The sequence below is a fragment of the Phoxinus phoxinus genome (genome assembly GCF_949152265.1).
Source record: "Phoxinus phoxinus genome assembly, chromosome: 16".
NCBI classification, from domain to species: domain Eukaryota; kingdom Metazoa; phylum Chordata; class Actinopteri; order Cypriniformes; family Leuciscidae; genus Phoxinus; species Phoxinus phoxinus.
The window spans coordinates 31,383,004-31,402,206 of record NC_136891.1 but is presented as its reverse complement, the minus strand read 5'-3'; the positions used below and the strand labels follow the sequence as shown (position 1 = coordinate 31,402,206).

General features: G+C 39.0%; 1 protein-coding gene across 1 annotated transcript in view; it reads left to right on the top strand.

The window, feature by feature from the left end:
• ino80 (INO80 complex ATPase subunit) overlaps window positions 1-19,203 on the top strand; it is a 39,462-nt gene that overhangs the window by 1,033 nt on the left and 19,226 nt on the right. Inside the window, 24 exon segments of the mRNA XM_079584592.1 lie at window positions 2,100-2,161; window positions 2,281-2,457; window positions 2,703-2,863; window positions 3,163-3,230; window positions 4,017-4,163; window positions 4,251-4,371; window positions 4,453-4,655; window positions 4,747-4,800; window positions 5,358-5,561; window positions 5,652-5,847; window positions 5,942-6,009; window positions 6,120-6,329; window positions 6,913-6,993; window positions 7,894-7,989; window positions 10,254-10,313; window positions 10,405-10,547; window positions 12,078-12,162; window positions 12,262-12,379; window positions 12,990-13,075; window positions 13,159-13,326; window positions 13,620-13,753; window positions 14,231-14,298; window positions 14,393-14,486; window positions 15,911-16,109. Of these exon segments, the coding sequence (XP_079440718.1) occupies window positions 2,315-2,457; window positions 2,703-2,863; window positions 3,163-3,230; window positions 4,017-4,163; window positions 4,251-4,371; window positions 4,453-4,655; window positions 4,747-4,800; window positions 5,358-5,561; window positions 5,652-5,847; window positions 5,942-6,009; window positions 6,120-6,329; window positions 6,913-6,993; window positions 7,894-7,989; window positions 10,254-10,313; window positions 10,405-10,547; window positions 12,078-12,162; window positions 12,262-12,379; window positions 12,990-13,075; window positions 13,159-13,326; window positions 13,620-13,753; window positions 14,231-14,298; window positions 14,393-14,486; window positions 15,911-16,109 (2,907 nt within the window). The 5' untranslated portion in view covers window positions 2,100-2,161; window positions 2,281-2,314.

Below are 19,203 nucleotides of genomic sequence, written 5' to 3'. Positions count from 1 at the left end.
CCTCTTTGTATTTAAAGGATACGCTCGTATCGTCATCAGTGTGCGTTAGGTTTATAAATGTTTGTCGCAAATGAAGAAACCGAAATTGACGAGTATTTGGCTGTATTTACACATGCGTGTATTGATGGTGTAACAAATAGTTCCCCGAGCATTAAAGTCATATGAGTTGCTAAACTATTGAGATGAGAATAGTTTCTCAATTTGTAACTCGTCATAACCATTGCTACTACTGTATATGTGTTATATTGCATACAGGAAATGGTTAAATGGGGGCACTAAAAACACTATTGGTGTCAGTGCTATAGTTATGTTTACAGAACTCTCAAACTCTGCAAATACATTTTTTTATTATGTATTATAAGAGGTTTAATATCGTGTATTGCATTAGATTTCCAGTTGGATGAATTACTACTAGATTTAAATGTGTACAAATCCATTTCTAGTGGTGCATTGCCAATAAAACAATGCAAATTATTTTAATATAAATAATATTTTGGGTTCGGAGAAGGAGTTCAGCAGTCCTTAAAGTCAGCATGACAATGAAATTCAATCAATTTTCTTAACGCATGTTTTTGATTTTACTAATATGAACCATTAATCCATGCAAGTTTTATTTATTTAGTCACAATGAAATGGATGAAGCAGAAAATATTTTCTTTTGTATTGTGACACATCTGCACATCACATCATAAAAAATGTTGGGCAGGGACTTGAATCTATGCATTCATTGGTTGTTGATTGCATTTTGAGATGTGGGCGTTGCATTTAAAAGTGAAGGCAGAGCTAAACTGTCCCTGCAAGCTCATGTTAAAGTGGACTAATTCATTGGAAAAGTCCTGCATACATCACCAATGAGAAGTCTGTAATTTTCCCCAGGAAATCCAGTTGACATTTTGATTGAACATTACGATGCCAAAAAATTAAACATATGCCCGAATGAATTGCTCACAATAAGATCTATAACATGCATTTGGAAAATAGGGTGAATTTTCAGGTCATGCCAACTTTTTTTTTAACCAAAATGTCAGCTTTGTCCTGTGTAACAACAGTCTTCTTTCTGCTGATTTATGCCAGAGTTCTCTAATAATTTAGTAAGCATAAACCCCGCCCCCTTTCTTACAGTCATCTGCCAATTTGCATTCAGCCAACAACTGATCAATAGAACCCTGAACTACATTTATTTTATGATGATCCATTTCACTCAGATGTATGTCATAGAAGATCTGTCGCAACATCTGTTACATCTTGACTCACTTGTCAAGTGAAATTTTCTTTTCATATGCTGATATATTTTCTATTAAAACAGGAAAGCAAGGATGGGACTTATTGAAGTGCTGGTCCCATTTTAAAATGTGCAAGTATTCTTTAGTTTACATCACAGCCACAAAACATGATGTGCTGTTTGTCAGTCAGGTGTTTTTAGGGGACACTCGACATTCTCATTCTAGTGAGCATCTGATTGGAGAAAAAACATGTCCTTTGTCTGTTTTCCTGAAGGACAAGACTATTTTAAACATGTATATCTGATAAAAGTTAATTTTGTCGACTTTTTATACAATGAATCATATAGATGGCCTCAAAGTGGATACACAAGCTTTAAAGGCTACATAGGTAGATACACTACCATTCAAAAAAAAAAAGATTTCTGAAGGACCATGTGACACTGAAGACAGTAATCGCTGCTGTAAACACATGCACATCTGAAAAGCCCACTGTAAACAAAGCAGTTCACAAGCTTGTGGTCAGCTGATTCTGAACCTTAGGCTCGCTGTTATCAGATTGGTTGGCTCCTCTCATGCCCTACAGAGGGCACATCCTGCTGTGACAATGGATTAAATTAGCTATTACATTTCAGTATGCTATCAATAAACCTATCAAAATCCACTTCATTCTCTTTCAGCCACTGTCAGTATCACATTTTGCAAACAGTTGCTAAAAAAATTCTGTTGAACTATGAATTATTGTCATCCAGTACTGAATATTAATATGCAGTCTTATTGTAAATGTGATCATGTCTAGAGGACATGTAAATGCTGTATATGCTGTGTTCATCAGTAAATGCTGAAGTAGCCTAAACATCACATTCTTTTCTGTTTCAGGTGTATCATTTGTGAGTGACTGAGTGTTAAAATTGTGAAATATGAAGTCTCGCTTTCCAAAGGTACCGTACTGCTCTTCGGTCACATATTAAATATATTCGGTTATGTTTCCACCTTCAGAGCTTTCAAATCATAATCTCATTTAGAGTTAACCAACAAACGTTCTGTGTCTTCTATGCAGTGATCGCCATTTCAGGCTCTTTTAACCTCTGCCTATGGCCTCAGAGCAGGATGGCGTGGGAGACGCCACTTGCTCAAAGTTGGCCAAACCACTTCACCTGCAGTACCTTGAACGATCCCTCCGCCTAGACACCTTTCTGAGGCAGACTGCTGCTGTTTTTAACCAGAACATTTCCAGGTAATTCAGTCCTCTTTGACCTTCTGTCTATTGACTCACGACATGACCTCTGTGACTCTACAAAATCCTTCGAAACTATAATGTCACACTCCTGTTTGGGATTCTTGGCTAGTTTGTTGTCGAATGTTTTTCTCCATTTTCCATAATTCCTAAAGCCAATAGCTTAGCTAACGGTAGATTTTTATAGGAAACGCTACACTGTGGGTTTGTTTAGGATTATGTTTGTGTGTGCTTCTCTGTTTAAGCGATGACAGCGATGATGGTTTGGGCGAGGGGTCTTCTCTGGCCTCGTCTAACCCACTGCTGGCAGTGAAAGAAGATCACATCAACCTTGAGGACGAGACCAAGGACTCCTGCAGAGATGGAGAGACGGAGTGTGGCACTCTCAACGGAGCTGTGCTGCAAGGTACAACACTTTATAAAATAAAAAAGCTGTTGTATAACATAAGAATGCATAACCTCTTCTTCAAAGTATTTTTTTGTATATATGGAAGTATTGAAGTCTGTCTTGGACTACAAGTACAGTTTATCTCGTTATGTTGATGAAGTGAGTAGTATTTAGCTGGTCATGTGATCTCAAAAGGGTGGCTTCCATGCGGCATTCCAGTGTGTGTATGATTTTCAACATATTTTTAAAAAGTACTTTTTTCTTTAGCGGTAAAAGTTTTGAATGAGTCACCTTTAACCTCAAACTGTCTTCCTCAGAGCACAAAAGTGACAAGGCCGGTCTGTATAACTTCTCGAAACTGAAGAAAAGCAGGAAATGGCTGAAGGTATGTATACATAAAAAAATACAGTGATTCTGGGAAATGCTTTATCCAAATCCAATCCCTGCTCAATGGAAGCTTGTTTCTGCCTCAGAGTAAATAATAAAAATGGTAATTGTGATATAAAGTTTAAAATAGTAAAGAAGCTAAATCAAAAAAACAATTACAAAAAAATATAGTCACAATTGCAGGTTTAAATGTCAAAATTCTGAGAAAGTGGCAGTACTAGTGAGAGTAACATCACAGTTAAAATAAATAAACTCGCAATATTGGGAAATGAAGTCTAAAGGCTTCTTTACACAGCAGAGTTAAGGCTGCTCTGTTTTTGCTCAAAATATATAAAAATCCTGCATAAAATCAAAAAATGATGCTTGCTGACCCACCTCAGGCCCTGCTTGAAAAACTTGTTCTCTCACAAAAACGTTCCTCTAGAGAAAGAGATTTTGTGAGCGAACGAAAAACTGAAATAATGAGGTAGAATGAACTATATTTGAATGCTTCTGCGAGTGAACAGAACATTTCTTAGGGGAACGCTATACTTTTGTGAACGCAAACGGTTTTGTGAGGAGATACAAAGTTTCTCTGGGGAATGCTAAAGTTTTGCAAGTGAACTTTAAACATTTTTGTTCTTCAGTTTTTTTTTCCACTGCCATCTCCATTTAGGGACATAGTTGTTGGAATTATGAAAAAATACATTTGCAGTAATTACCTTTTTTTTCCCCACACATTCATAATTAATTGTGTCTCTTCTTTATGTCCATGTCTAAGCAGTCTGATGTTTGTGAATTTCAGGGCATCTTGCTGAGCGATGACACCACAGATTCAGAAACTGATTCGGATGATTCTGACTTTACAATGACACGAGAAGAGCTCCAGGACATGCTGCGCCTGCACAAGTTCACCAAACTCCACCAGAGCAAGTTCCACTCTGACAGAGAGGTACGACGTGTTCGCTGAGTCTGGGACAGCTGCCCCCGCATAGATGGCTTCATGGAAACTGTTGGTAATGTGTGTTTGTGTTCGCAGCTGCAGCACTATCAACACTACAGCACAGGCCTCCTGTCCACTCACGATCCTTTCTACGAGCAGCAGCGCCACCTACTGGGCCTCAAGAAGAAGAAAATCAAGGAAGAGAAGAAATGTAAGGGTAAGCCAAGCCTACAGGACAAAAGAGGACGACAGGAACTGTTTTCTGGTCATCTGAATACTCATCCTTCTTCTTTTGTAGCCAAGCTAAAAAAGATGAAAAAGAAGAAGAAACGGGGAGAGGAATTCTCCATGGACGGACGGGCGCACATTACTAAAATTTTTGCTAAGTTTTCACATGATGCACCTCTTCCCATGATCAAAAAGAAGCACTTAACCATCGAGCAGCTCAATGCTCGTAGACGAAAAGTCTGGCTCACGATTGCCAAAAAAGAAATCCCAAAGGTACAAGCATTTTTCTTGGTCAATAATTTGCAGTCCCCTCGGTTTCTTCTGTTCATGCGTTTTAGTCTACATTTTTATTGTCTCATTTCAGGCATTTAAACAGAAAGTCTCGGCAAGGAACTTTGTTTTAACCAATGCCAGAAAGGTGAGAGATGCTTATATATGACATACACTACCGTTTAGAAGTTTGAGATCTGTACGTCTCTTATGCTCACCAAAGCTGCATTTATTTGATCAAAAGTATTTAAAATGTAATTTTTTTTCTTGCAATGGCAAAGCTGAATGTTCTAATAAGCTGATTTAGTGCTCAAGAAACACTTTTTATTATTATTAATGTTGAATTTGTGGAAACTGATAATTTTTTGATAACTTTGATTAATAGAAAGTTCAAAAGAACTGTGTTTATATAAAATGGTAAACTATTATAACAATATAAATGTCTTTAAGTCAGAAATAAATGGATACAAGCTGAATATAGGTGTTACCCCCAAACTTTTAAACAGTAATGTATTGTGTGGTCAATACTTCTGAGACCACATTACAAATCTGGAATTCAACATTTTATTTAAACCTGGAAATCAAGAGAATGTTTTAGGATTTTGACATTTGAAACTTAGTTAGAATTTTTTATATTTTTGCTATTGGTCTCAGAAGGTCTATTTTTGAGGATGTTTAAGTCTTTGTGCATCTACACTTCTCCAGTTGGCCCACCAGTGTATGCGTGAGGTCCGGAGGGCTGCAATCCAGGCGCAGAAGAACTGCAAAGAGACTTTACCACGGGCCCGCCGGCTCACCAAAGAGATGCTGCTGTACTGGAAGAAGTACGAGAAGGTGGAGAAGGAGCACCGCAAGCGCGCTGAGAAAGAGGCTCTCGAACAACGCAAACTGGACGAGGAGATGCGGGAGGTATTCATACATATACGCTAAAAATCTCATTTCGCTGAGAATCATTTCCTAAAGCGGCATCCTGACAGTTCTTCCTGTGTGTCCCATCAGGCTAAGCGTCAGCAGAGGAAGCTGAACTTCCTGATCACCCAGACAGAACTGTACGCTCACTTCATGGGGGGAAAGCAGAACGCTGGGGGAGACGGCACACAGGAGGAGATCCTGTGCAAGCTTGATGACAACACCTCCCAGCGGCAGATCGACATCGGTGGAGGGGTCATGGTCAATGTCGGCCAGGAAGACTATGGTAAGACCTTATTCCGTCTCTAAAGGATCATTCTACGTGGAACTTATGGAAATGTATATCAGAATCATGTGGTTTCCATATTTCCCTCTTGCAGATAGTGAATATTACAAGTCTCAGGCTCTTAAAAATGCAAAAGAGGCGTACCAGATCCACCAGGCTAGAGTAAGTGCTAGTCGGAATGATATGGTATATATTTGCATCACATCAAACATGTTTCCCTCATGAATTTTGGCTGGAATGAATTATTACAATGTCCATTTTTTGTTCTGTAGACCAGGTTGTTTGACGAGGAAGCGAAGGACAGTCGCTGCGCCTCTCTGCATGCGGCTAGCATGTCTGGCTCTGGCTTCGGCGAGAGCTACAGCTTAGCAAACCCATCTATTCAAGCAGGTGAAGACATTCCCCAGCCCACCATGTTCAATGGGAAGCTTAAGGGCTACCAGCTCAAAGGCATGAACTGGCTGGCCAATCTTTACGAACAGGTGATTTTTTTATGCTCTCTTATGCTTATTTCTCCATATACTACTGTTCAAAAGTTATTTTTAATTAATTAAAATGAGTACCGGTAGTTTTATTTAGCAAGGACGCATTAAATTGGTCAAAAGTGACGGTAAAAACACATTTTAATGTTACAACAGATTTATGTTTTAAAAAAATGCTGTTCTTTTGGACTTTCTGTTCGTCAAAGAAAGGTCACATTTTCCACAAAAATATTAAGCAACACAGCTGTTATTAACATTGATAATTATAAGAAATGTTTCTTGAGCACCAGATCAACATTTTATAATGATTTCTGAAGGGATCATGTGACAATTCAGTTTCGTCATCACATTAAATTACATTAAACACATTCATTATAAATGACGTTTCAAAGGATATTACAATTGAGAGCAGTTATTTTATTTTTTCATATTTCATAATACTACAGTTTTTGTGGTATTTTTAATCAAATAAATGTAGTCTTGAAAAACTTGTGCCGTCTGAAAAAGCTGAAAAATCAAAAAACATCTGAAAAAATGTACCGACCCCAAACTTTGGGATGATCTTTCTGTTTGTCTCCCATAGGGCATTAATGGCATTCTGGCAGATGAGATGGGGCTTGGAAAGACGGTCCAGAGCATTGCTTTGCTAGCTCATCTGGCCGAGGTAAGGATTGACTTTCCAAGTTTTCTTGAAACGATGCAATTGCTTTGTGTGATGAACAGACTGAAAATGTAGTAGTTACGCACTGTAAATCTTCACATTCGACTTGTCTTTCCTAGAAGACATTTTAAACATTATATAAGTATTATTAATAAATAATAATTAAATACATTATTTTCTATATATATATTTGTTGTATTTGTGATTATAAATGTATTATGGACTTGTTGATGAAAAAAGTAAAACATTTACAAATCTTAATAATTATACAAATAAACTTTTCTCAGACCATTTTTGAGCAAATACATAAATATCAAGATGTGATGCATTTAATAACAAGATTTGTTTTCCCACTATATCGCCCAGCCCTACCATTAGCACAACATAGCATGATAACAGGGTTCGCCAAACATTCTCCTTCTCTATTGTATCGTCTTCTAGCCAACAGATTTCACTTGCAAGATACTGTATTTCCTAATCGCTAGGCTCTCAGAAAATCTGGAACAAGTTTATTTTTTTGGGAATATGACACCAGCGTTATATAAAAAAACACAACTCTCTGTTCTGCTTTCCTGTGCTATCATATGCATTTCTCCCAAACAAGCCCCTGACACCACAAATCAGTTCTTTGGCATCGATGTGAACCCTCCAGCTGTCTCCGCTGCCCTCTGTGACCTCCAGGGTTTGCGAAGAGAGGAGGATACAGAGTTTGGGGATTTGATATGAAAGCGTAGCGCTGTGGGCCCATAGGAAGCCATGTTAGCATTTTACCTTGTTCTTCAGTTGTTTCCTGTTTTGACCCCCTCTCTCTTCTCTCATTCTTTCCCACCATCTCCGTCCCCATCCCCCTCTGCCACCTGCACCTGTTGGGATTATTTTGTGTTGGTGTGCTCTATCGGACAGAGGGAAAACATCTGGGGACCCTTCTTGATTATCTCCCCTGCCTCAACACTCAACAACTGGCATCAGGAGTTCTCTCGCTTTGTCGCCAAATTCAAGGTGAGTGTGTCAGCTGTGCAGGGAAACACCTGCAGCCATGGAATCCCTTTTACCGCTCTGTCTCTCTTTGTCACTGTCTCAAACCTTTTATAAACCCATTGAACTACGTCTATTTTCAGAACAATGGAAAATGTGTTTTTTTCTTAGCCTTTGCATATTTTGCTGTAAGGAAACGCATGACAGATTATTGCATTTCTGGCTTGATTTTTGTAACCCTTAGGGGGCAGTGTTGTATCATTTATAGTGTGTTCTACTAATATCATAAACCTAAATATTCATTTCCTGCCAGTCAGACTGAATCTCACAAATCATCTGTATCCGAAATCCCAGCCAGAATAACTTGAGGAATATTAAAGGGCTGAACAATAATTATTTCTTTTTGTTGGCCTGGTCAGGCCAGTAGTTCAGATTTATACTTGCCCTGCCAATATTTTCACTGGCACTGCCACACTTTATTTTTTAGCTATACGTTTTTGTGTGCCAGAAGGAAATATGTTTTTCATTAAAGGGGTCATGACATGAGAAACCAAATTTCCCTTGATCTTTTAGTATATAAGAGGTCTTTGTACCATTAAAACGTCCTGCAAGTTTCATAGCTTAAGACGTCCTCCCCATTATAAACGAATCATTTATTTAATCAAGCTCTAAATACAGCTCGTTCTGGATTCATGGTAAGAAGTGACGTCACGGTACGAAGTGACGTACCAGCGTTTGCATATGACCGCCTCCAGGCACAAGACAGTTACGCTTTAAGCGCAAGGCAACTACGCTCATTTCGTATCGTTGTCGCGCCGCGCGCCTCACAAGTGTTCAGTCGACGGACAGCGCGAGTGGGTCTGTGTACAGGGAAATGACGATGCCACAGATGTGCTGTTCCTGGCTGTGGACAAACAACATCTTTGAATACGTTGCGAAAGATCCAGTCGTCAGGGGAAAATGGATGCACTTTATTTTTTGCGGACGTCTCAGTCACGGCAGTGTTAGTTTAAGCGTTTGTAGATACATTTGAAGGATGACCGTTTTGAGAACAAATCCCAAAATGATGCTGGCTTTGCCAGAAAACTGTTGCTCAAAGATAAGTCCTTGCCGACTATTCTGGGCTCAACAACGACGACGCAAACTGTAAGTAATGTGTTTAAAACTTTAAACTACTTTTTAAATACGCTGAATACGCAAATGTTCTGGCTGGGGGCGTTAATAATTGATGCATAGGCACTGACGTTAGCCAATCATAACAGTGGGCGTTAACACTGAACTCTTAAAGGGGAAACCCCCCCAAAACAGGCTGTTTGAATCAGAGGATGAGAAACAGGGTGGGAAAAGGTAATAAATCACTACATTTTAAAAGTTTTTTGTAAAAAAAACTATAGTAATACTATATTTGCACCTAAGGGAACATAATAATAAAATAAAAAAACCCATGTCATGACCCCTTTAAACATTAGTTTTCTTTATTAAAAAAAACTTTACAACAAAAAATTGATAAAAAAATAATAATTTGTGTAATAACTGGAAATAATAGAGCTATAATTTAACTTCATGAAAGCTGTTAATTCATGCATACACTTTTACTTGCTCATTCTTGCCCAGATCAGTCGGTCCATATTTATTGTTGAGCCCTGAATAATTTACATTATACACTTTGTAATGAGGTTGAGATTATGTAAAGTGTATATACAGTATCGGTTTTAAAAGTTTGGAAACATGTCTGTTTTTGTATTTGAAAGAAGTCTCTTATGCTCATCAAAAAGTTACAGAGAACAGCATTCATTCAAAATATAAATCTTTTCTAACAACATAAATCTTTACAATAACTTTTTTTTAAATCAATTTAACACATCCTCCTTGCTGAATAAAAGTATAAAAAAGAAAAAAAAAGTCTGACCCCAAACTTTTGAATGGATATCGTTACAAAAGATTTCAATGTTAAATAAAAGCTTTTCTTTTTATAACTTTTTATTCATCAAAGAATCCTGAAAAAGTATCACAGATTATACAAATTCAGCTTTGCATCACAGAAATAAAATATAGTTTTATTTTATATTTTATAAGTATTTTAAAATAGAAAACCTTTGTTTTAAATTGTAATAATATTTTACAATATTACTGTTTTTCTGTATCTTTGATTAAATAAATGTGTATAAGAGACTTCTATCATTATGAATAGTAATGTTTCCAAACCTTTGACCGGTAGTCTATTTAAAATGAAAATGTTATAAAATGTTCACATTTCTTTTGTTCTCTTGTCTCATTCTTTCTCGCAGGTGTTACCGTACTGGGGGAATCCTCATGATCGTAAAGTTATTAGAAAATTTTGGAGCCAGGTAAGCATTTCATAAGAATATTGCTCTAATATATCAGATTAATTTATATCTACTACTTCAACCCTATTTTATCCGTATTTGGCTCCTGTAGAAAACTCTGTATACCCAGAATGCACCATTTCATGTGGTCATCACCAGTTATCAGCTGGTGGTACAGGATGTGAAGTATTTCCAGAGGGTGAAATGGCAGTATATGGTTCTGGACGAGGCCCAGGCACTGAAAAGCAGCACCAGGTAATTAGCACTCGATTAGCACTTACATACATGCATATACACTGCCGTTCAAAAGTTTGGGATCGGTCATATTTTTTATGTTTTTAAAATAAGTATCTTATGTTCACCAAGGCTGCGTTTATTTGATAATATATAAATAGTAACAGTTATAAAATAACTTTTTTCTTGTGATGCAAAGCTGAATTTTCAGCATCATATCATGAAAAAAAAAAAAAAAAAAATCATAACATTAAAAAAGACTGGTTTCCCACTGAAGCTAAGCGGGGCTGAGCCTGGTTAGTACTTGGATGGGAGACCTCCTGAGAAAACCAGGTTGCTGCTGGAAGAGGTGTTAGTGTGGCCAGCAGGGGGTGCTCACCCTGTGGTCTGTGTGGGTCCTAACGGCCCAGTGTAGTGACGGGGACACTATACTGACAAAGAGCGCCGTCCTTCGGATGAGACGTTAAACCGAGGTCCTGACTCTCTGTGGTCATTAAAAATCCCAGGATATCTTTCGAAAGAGTAGGGGTGTAACCCCGGCATCCTGGCCAAATTTGCCCAGTGGCCTCTGTCCATCATGGCCTCCTAATCATCCTCCTATATATATATACTAATTGGCTTCATCACTGTCTCCTCTCCACCAGTAAGCTGGTGTGTGGTGGGCGTTCTGGCGCAATATGGCTGCCGTCGCATCATCCAGGTGGATGCTGCACATTGGTGGTGGTTGAGGAGACCCCCCTTCTATGTAAAGCGCTTTGAGTGTCCAGAAAAGCGCTATATAAATGTAATGAATTATTATTATTATTATTATTAAAGGATAACCAAAAATAATAATATTAACTAGCTATAAACTTTGTTTTACACAGTATTTACTTAAATGTTTTGGAACTGACACTGGCATTACCACTTCCGTAAAGTGGCCAGACAGACTGGTTATCAACTCTATAACTCGATAATGAATGAATTAATCTTATTCTAAAGTCTTAAAATGGCCAAATATATGCAAGTTTTCTTGCAAATGTAGCTCTAAAATGTGAAAATCTGGTTGTCTAACTGATACGCATCCTTGGTTGAACCTTTCAACAAGGGAAACCAAGCTTATAAAAAGCTCCAGATGCTACAGAGAGTCTCCAGTACTGGTGCAGATTTTCCGTATTCCCATCCCATCTCATAGTCAGTGCAGTGACACTATGTCTGGACTGGAACCCTTCAGAGAGTGAGGGCCTCTCGAGCTCCGAGTGTGAGTTTGTGCCTCTCTGGAGATGACAGCACATGTGCCAGCAGCTTCTGTTGTGGTGGAACATGATTTATTGCCCAATTGGATTCTCGACAGGGCGTCAGAGCAGCTTTCTTGAGCTTTCAAGTCTCTAAAGTCCTCAAAATCAATAAAAGACTTAACCAAGTCTGAGAAGTGAGCTCTGAAGAGAATCCCTGTAGTATTCAGAGTTCGGCATTGTGCATTGTTGTCATGCAGATTATATTTACTCCATTAACCTCAGCTTGCTGCTTGCTTGCGAGGTCTTAGTAGCTGTGTCTGCTTCTTCTTGACAGCGTCCGATGGAAGATTCTCCTTCAGTTCCAGTGCAGGAACCGCCTCCTGCTAACAGGGACACCAATCCAGAACACAATGGCAGAGGTGAGTGCATTCATGCGAGACCTTGCTTACGGGTCCACGTGTGCGAGACTGTGAGTGCAGTACCACATAAAAACATGACGCTATTGTTCTTCCCCTCAGTTGTGGGCCCTGCTTCACTTCATCATGCCGACTCTGTTTGACTCTCACGATGAGTTCAACGAGTGGTTTTCCAAGGACATCGAGAGTCACGCTGAGAACAAATCTGCTATTGATGAAAGTCAGTCAACTCAATTATCTCAATTTTGTTTACTGTCCATTTAATCTCCAGGAAGGTTAAAATATGTGTTGGGGTTGAACAATTTAGTCAAAAGTTATGTAAAAAAAACTAAATAAAAAAGAAAGCCGGGTTGATAAACGGGATAATATGTCAAAGTAAGTTAAAAAGCTTGAATTTTGAAGGTGTTCAGTTGGAAGTAGTTTTAAAAGGTTTTAAGGCCTTCCTCATCCAGTTTATCATCTGATCTATAGATCAGATCAGATGCTCTGGGAGATTGCTTGGATTTTCTGGGTGGTTGCTAGCTTGTTTTAGCACATAGCTAGTAGGTTTAGCAATTTGCTAGCATGTTTTAGCATGTTGCTAGCATATTTTATCATTTTATTAGGCTTTGCTAGTATGTTTTAGCATTTAGATGCGTTGTCCTAAGCAGCAAGCCAACATAATTATTTAATTATTCAAAATTATTTGGGATTTCAGCTGCAAAATAATAAGGATTTAACATTTAATACTGCATTAATATTAAAACAGCAGCACTCATACTGAACAAGCGATGTCTTCATGTGTTGCCCATGCTCCAATAGATGTAATTTACGGTGGTTTACCCTTTCAGACCAGCTGTCCAGATTGCACATGATCCTAAAACCATTTATGCTGCGCAGAATAAAGAAGGATGTGGAGAATGAGCTCTCCGACAAGGTGAGACAGTCCTACAGTATCTCAGACAGAATTATGGTTTCATGCTTAGTCTCTATATGTGATATTAATTTATTTAATCTCAGATTGAAATCCTGACATACTGCCAGCTGACCAGCAGACAGCGGCTGCTCTACCAGGCTCTGAAGAACAAGATCTCCATCGAGGACCTGCTGCAGTCATCAATGGGCACGGCCCAGCAGGCCCACACCACCACCAGCAGCCTCATGAACCTGGTCATGCAGTTTAGGAAGGTGAGGCTGGGTTTATCAGCTAGATATAGTTCACCCAAAAATGGAACTCAATAGAAAATTTTTGGTAATAGCTTTGGTTCCCATTGACTTCCATTTTTAGTCAATGGAAACCCAAACTGTTTGGTTACCAAGGAAGCCATACAGGTTTTAAACAACATTAGGATGAGTAAATGATGACCGAATAAAAAATTTTGGGTGGACTATTTCTTTAAAACCTGTTTGTCCTTTCAGACTCACTGTACATATGGTAATGAGCTGCAGATTTTAAACAGTGTTTTTCACAAATTTAAAAGGTTTGTAACCACCCAGACCTGTTTGAGCGTCAGGAAATACGCTCGCCTTTCCACATGTCCCTGAAGCCCTTCGTCATGTCCAAGTTCCTGTTCCGACATGCCATCCTCCGCACTTCTGACCTCGGAAAGACTAAGTGAGTTGATCTCCATGTAGCTTCCAGGTTTGCTGTTCCTCCCTCAAGGCTTGTTCACACCAAGGACAATAACTATAAAGTAAATTGCCTTAATTCTATGATGAGATTAGGGAAGTCCATACCATAATTATAACAATAACGACACAGAGGAACATTATCATTGGAATCTCTTTCAGAGCAATTGTTTTCCAGCGGATGAAGGATAAAAGCATTGTCAGCCAATCAGAATGTCGAGCTCGAACAGTTAAAGTGGCAGACGACATAACTGCAGAATGTAATTATAATAAACAGAACGTTATTGTGGGATAATATAGTTACCGTTATATTTATTGTTCTTGGTGTGAAGGGACCATTAGGATTGGTGCCGCCAACTGTTCGGCATTGTTGATTCCATCTCTGATCAAAAGTGGTACAACACGTGTAATAGCTTTGACAATTTTTTATTAGATTGATTTATTCATTCTCTTCACTCCTCAGGCTGAAGCAGACTCTAGTCTCTCCATTCTCCACACAACACATTCAACAGTCCTTGTTTCACAGAAAAAGTGAGTCTCTTTATTTATCCCATAATTATATTTATATATTGTCATTACAAAACTTACACGCTCTTATTTCTGATCATCTGCATGATTGGTACAGCTGATGATGAAAGCAGCAGCTTTTCCTTCCTGCGTTTCATCGATGTGTCTCCTGCTGAGATGTCAAACATCATGCTTCAGGGGACTCTAGTGAGGTCAGTTACTTAACATTCATGTTAGAACTATTAAATATTAAAATACACACTTTCTCTGACTCAAAGGGATAGTTTACCTGAAAACGAAAGTTCTGTCATCATGTCGTTTCAAATCTGCATGACCTTCCACAAAAAAAGAAAGTCATACAGATTTGGAATGATTATGAGGATGAAGAAAATGATGACAGTTAAAGTCTCCCTGTAGTCAATATTTTTTATCCCTTAAAACTCATCTTTGATCACCAAATGACATTTTAAAAAAAAATCCCGCGAAAATAATGTCTTCATGCCTTAAAATAGCTTGAATGTAACTTGAATGTGCACCCTTGCTTCATTTAATATACGTGTATCCTTGAATATGCATATTAGTCCCCGCCTCCACTCACTCACACCAGCTCAGAATACCTGATCCATTGGTCAACTTTACTATAGTAAACGCTACATGATGGCAAGTGGAGATACTAGTTTAATTCAGCCATATATGTTTGAACCAGAAACTGATTCAGAATCAGTGGAAGAGTGAATTATACAGGCTCATCTACAAGAGAATGTATCAGAATGGAATGGAAATGCATTTTATTTTTCGCTCTCTACAACATCAGACACAAACGGTAATTCATATGATTAGCCTTTGGCTTGACTGTGTTTTAAACGGCTAATAATGTGTTGCTAATGTTACTCAAACCATGTCTCCGTTCCCCATCTCTGAGTCAGACAGCTGCCTTCTAAAAATCAGCATCCTTACAAACGCTTTGAACAACTCGGAACATCAGTGGAGAAAGGCATAGTACATCATAACATCATATACATAATTCACCCTCTTTATTGCTAAATGTACCCGGTTTTTCATGTCAACTGAAACATATACTGGGATAACCTGGCTTCTCTTAAGACTCCCCTGCTTCGCAGCGTAGTTGATGATGATATGTTAAAGCCCGCCGGCACGTTGACGTGATTGGTTACAACATATTTGTGATGTAGAGAACAGTGGCGATTTCAAACCGAGTTTTTTAGACTGTCTTTGGTAAACTGCAGTTTTAGGGAAAAAATACTCAACAATTGTGTTGTCTGATGAATTTGCACATAGTTTGCCTTAAAGCATATTAAAAACACCACACAGACATATAAACAACATTAAAAACTTGATTTTCACCACAGGGGGTCTTTCATGTTTGCGTGAACTATCCCTTTAACCAGTGGATATCTTAAATAAATTGCATTATTCAAGCACGTTCTCATCCGGTAGGATCCATGACTCTAATAAGAACTGAATATATCAATAAGAATCTAATTCTTTTCACACTTGGATGCATTTCCCAGTGCATTCAGGTCAGATTTAGGTGTGGGATTCAGTACATTCATCGTTTCCCACGGCATTGATTCCTTAATAGCTGTTTGGATAATAAAATCTCCTCTTTTCTCAGGTGGTTAGCCCTATATCTGTCCTTTAAATCAGCATACCGGCTCCACCACAGTCGTCAGTGGGATGTAGAGGAAGAGCAGGAGAATGAGGCTAAAGGGAGAGCCTGGTTACACAAGCTGTGTCTTTCACGCAGAGATCTCATCCTGTGGCTCAACAAGCCAACGTCTTTCCCAAACGTCCACAGCAGTCCTGTTCTACAGGTGAGCTCTGTCCTTCTTTTTTATTGTACTTGCTTTGTCATATGTACTAGTGGCCTTCATCACTATATGCCTAGTAGTTATCAACTTTTTTGCCAACATTTACACTGTCCATTTTTGGGATTGACAACCGCATTTACTTACAGGTGTGAGTCTTGAAATGTCCCATTCACATCTTCACTATTTACAGTAGCGTCTCGAATACTGTCTGTATGAACGTGCAACAGGAGCCCATATTCTCTTACCGGTAACCACAGCGACTAAAGTAATATCAAAGGTGGTGACGTCCTTAACACTGAAAAGTCTTTTGACACGACAAGAGTCCAATTTTCATTAACCTACAGCAGCTTTTATTTCTGGGTGGAGAGTTGAGCATTGAGTTGCGCGTAGAACACAAAACTGTTACTGATCTAAAACCTTCAAATGACACACAGCTCATATCTCCGTCGCTGGAAGTTACCGAAACCACACACACAAAATATACGGGTGTGAGTTTGATTATAGAATGTGATTGTCACTCCTGTAAATAACTGATCTGTGTGTGTGAACGTAACAATATTAAGGACTCAAATACAGGACTGACAACCGTATTCTGCTACTGAAGGAGAAGCAGCAGTGGAATGCAGGGCAGTTGAATGGGGAAAAAAACGCTGTGTCTGAAGACACGTTGAATTACTTTGACTTGAACTTAAATGCGAGACACCGTGAGACGCTACAAAGCACAAGACGTGAATGCATCTCTCAAACATGTCCATCTAGCGCATGTTTACATAGAAAAACAATGGAAAAGCAGAGCAGTGAAATACAAAAGCACGGTGTGTGTGCCTTTTTTTTGGCATGCATTCTAGATGTATGTCCAAAATGAATAAGTACTGGTTATTTCTCAGGCATGACTCAAAAGACAAAGTGGAACAGTTCTGCTTCTGGATGTTTAGTTAACATGCTCGTACAAAACTGAATATCTTCCAAAGATTTGATTGCACAAACTTTGGCATTTTTCTTTGTTCATCGTATTTCTTGCGTTCACTGTTTCGAGTTTTGTGTATGACGGTGCAGGTCTACGCCTGCCTTGGGTTACCCCACTGAACCAGATTAAATGACCCTCATCTTTCGTTAGTGCCAAGGGTTCGTATTTCGTTGTGGAAACCTATTTCCACTCACCCACGAGACACTCCAATGTTGCTGTATATCAAATGCTGATGGGAATATCAAAAGTCCAAACTGATTCCAGAGGAAAGGAAAGACGATAGAGGAAGTGATGCTGTATGTCCCAGTCCAGAAGCTACAGTGTCGTCCCCCGGGGGCCAAACAGCGGCAGGGGTTAACCTGCAGTTTGGCGCGCTGGCGTGCGTTCAGGCTACGGTCAGGGGAAGCTGCGTTCAGAAGGTGCTGACTGAGGTGTAATATTATCCACTTCCCACTACAGCTTTTATACCACACAAGCGTCTCCTAGCTCCACTGGGGCATGGATGGGGAACACGACACCACAACAATCAGCTCCCCATGTGGACATGTGGACCGGCCCATATCGAGCGCTCTGAAGCATTGCTGTAGACTCGTAAAGAGTCTTAAACCATGCTAACTAGTAGCAAAAGTGAAAGCACCTGCCTTTTTCTAAGATGTTCTCCCCCAGACTCCAGTTTTCTCAGAATATTGCAACATACTGTGATTTTGAGTTGTAAACCAAGATGCAAACTGCAAATAGTTTCAGCAAAACTATTCTAGTTTCTTAATATACAACCCCAATCCCAGAACAGTTGCTGTGATTTTAACCATCTTTAACCTTTATTTTACTGACAAAAGAAAATGTTTGTACAATGTTTTGTACTGACTAACATAACTGTTTTTTGTAAATATAAACAAATTTTGTTTTTGATGGCTGCAACACACTCCAAAAAAGTTGGGACAGAGGCATGTAATATCACTGTCATATCACCTTTCCTTTTAATTACACTTTTTAAATGTTTTAGAGAATGAGGATATTGATTGTTGCCGTTTTGCATGTGGAATCAGTTTATATTTATTATATCAGGCAATATATTTTCAACAGCAGACAGAAATTGACTTTTTGCAGGCCAGTCAAGCACATCCAAATCTATGGTAGAATGAAGCATTGCATTGTCTTGCTTCCCAGGCAAGATGTCATCTTGATGGCAGTATATGTCTCTGTACAATTCCTGTATTCTTCAATAGTACCTTCACACAAATGCAAGTCACCCATACTGTTTGCACTGATGCATACCATGACCTTTTGCTGATGAAAGTCTGGATGGTCTCTTTCGTCTTTGGAACTGAGAACTCGATGCCTGTTTTTTCCAAAAACAAGCTGAAATGTGGATCTGACCACAGCACAGTTTTTTAGACCATACGAGAAGAACTCCGGCCCAGACATTCGGCGGCTTCTCTGCATTGAACAGATGTATAGCTTTCTTCTTGCGCAACACAGAGATTCAAGTTGCATTTCTTGATCCAGCGGCAGACAGTGTTAAGTGAAAATGGTTTCCCAAAGAACTCAGAGTCCATGTGGCTATATTTAATTTAACACAGTAGGATTGATGGTTTCTCACGCAATGGCGTCTGAGGGCTCAAAGATCACGCATGTTCAACAGAGCTCTCCTGCCTTGCCCAACACATTTCTTTGGATTCCCTGAATCTTTCCACAATGATGTATAGTAGAAGGTGAAAGACCCTAAATACTTTGCAATCCTGCACTGCTAAATGTGATTTTTGAATCGTTAGATAATTCTCTCATGAAATTTGGCATAACGTGAAATTTGCCGCAAAGACTGAGCCTTTGATGGATGCTCCATTTATACCCAAACACGATCCCCTTACCTATTACCTATTCACCTACTTATTGTGGACTTATTGTTTCAGTTTAATCTTTACACTATTATTTTGCCTCTGTCCCTACTTTTTTGGAGTGTTGCAGCCATCAAAATCAAAATTTCTTTATCTTTTCTCAGTGCTGATCTGTGTTCGTACAGTCGCGGTCACTGACGTCTCCAGCCGGTGCTTTATGAAACAAGACACGAGCACTCCTGCTGAGGCTGTCACACACCACCTCTCTCTCTCTCTCTCTCTCTCTCTCTCTCTC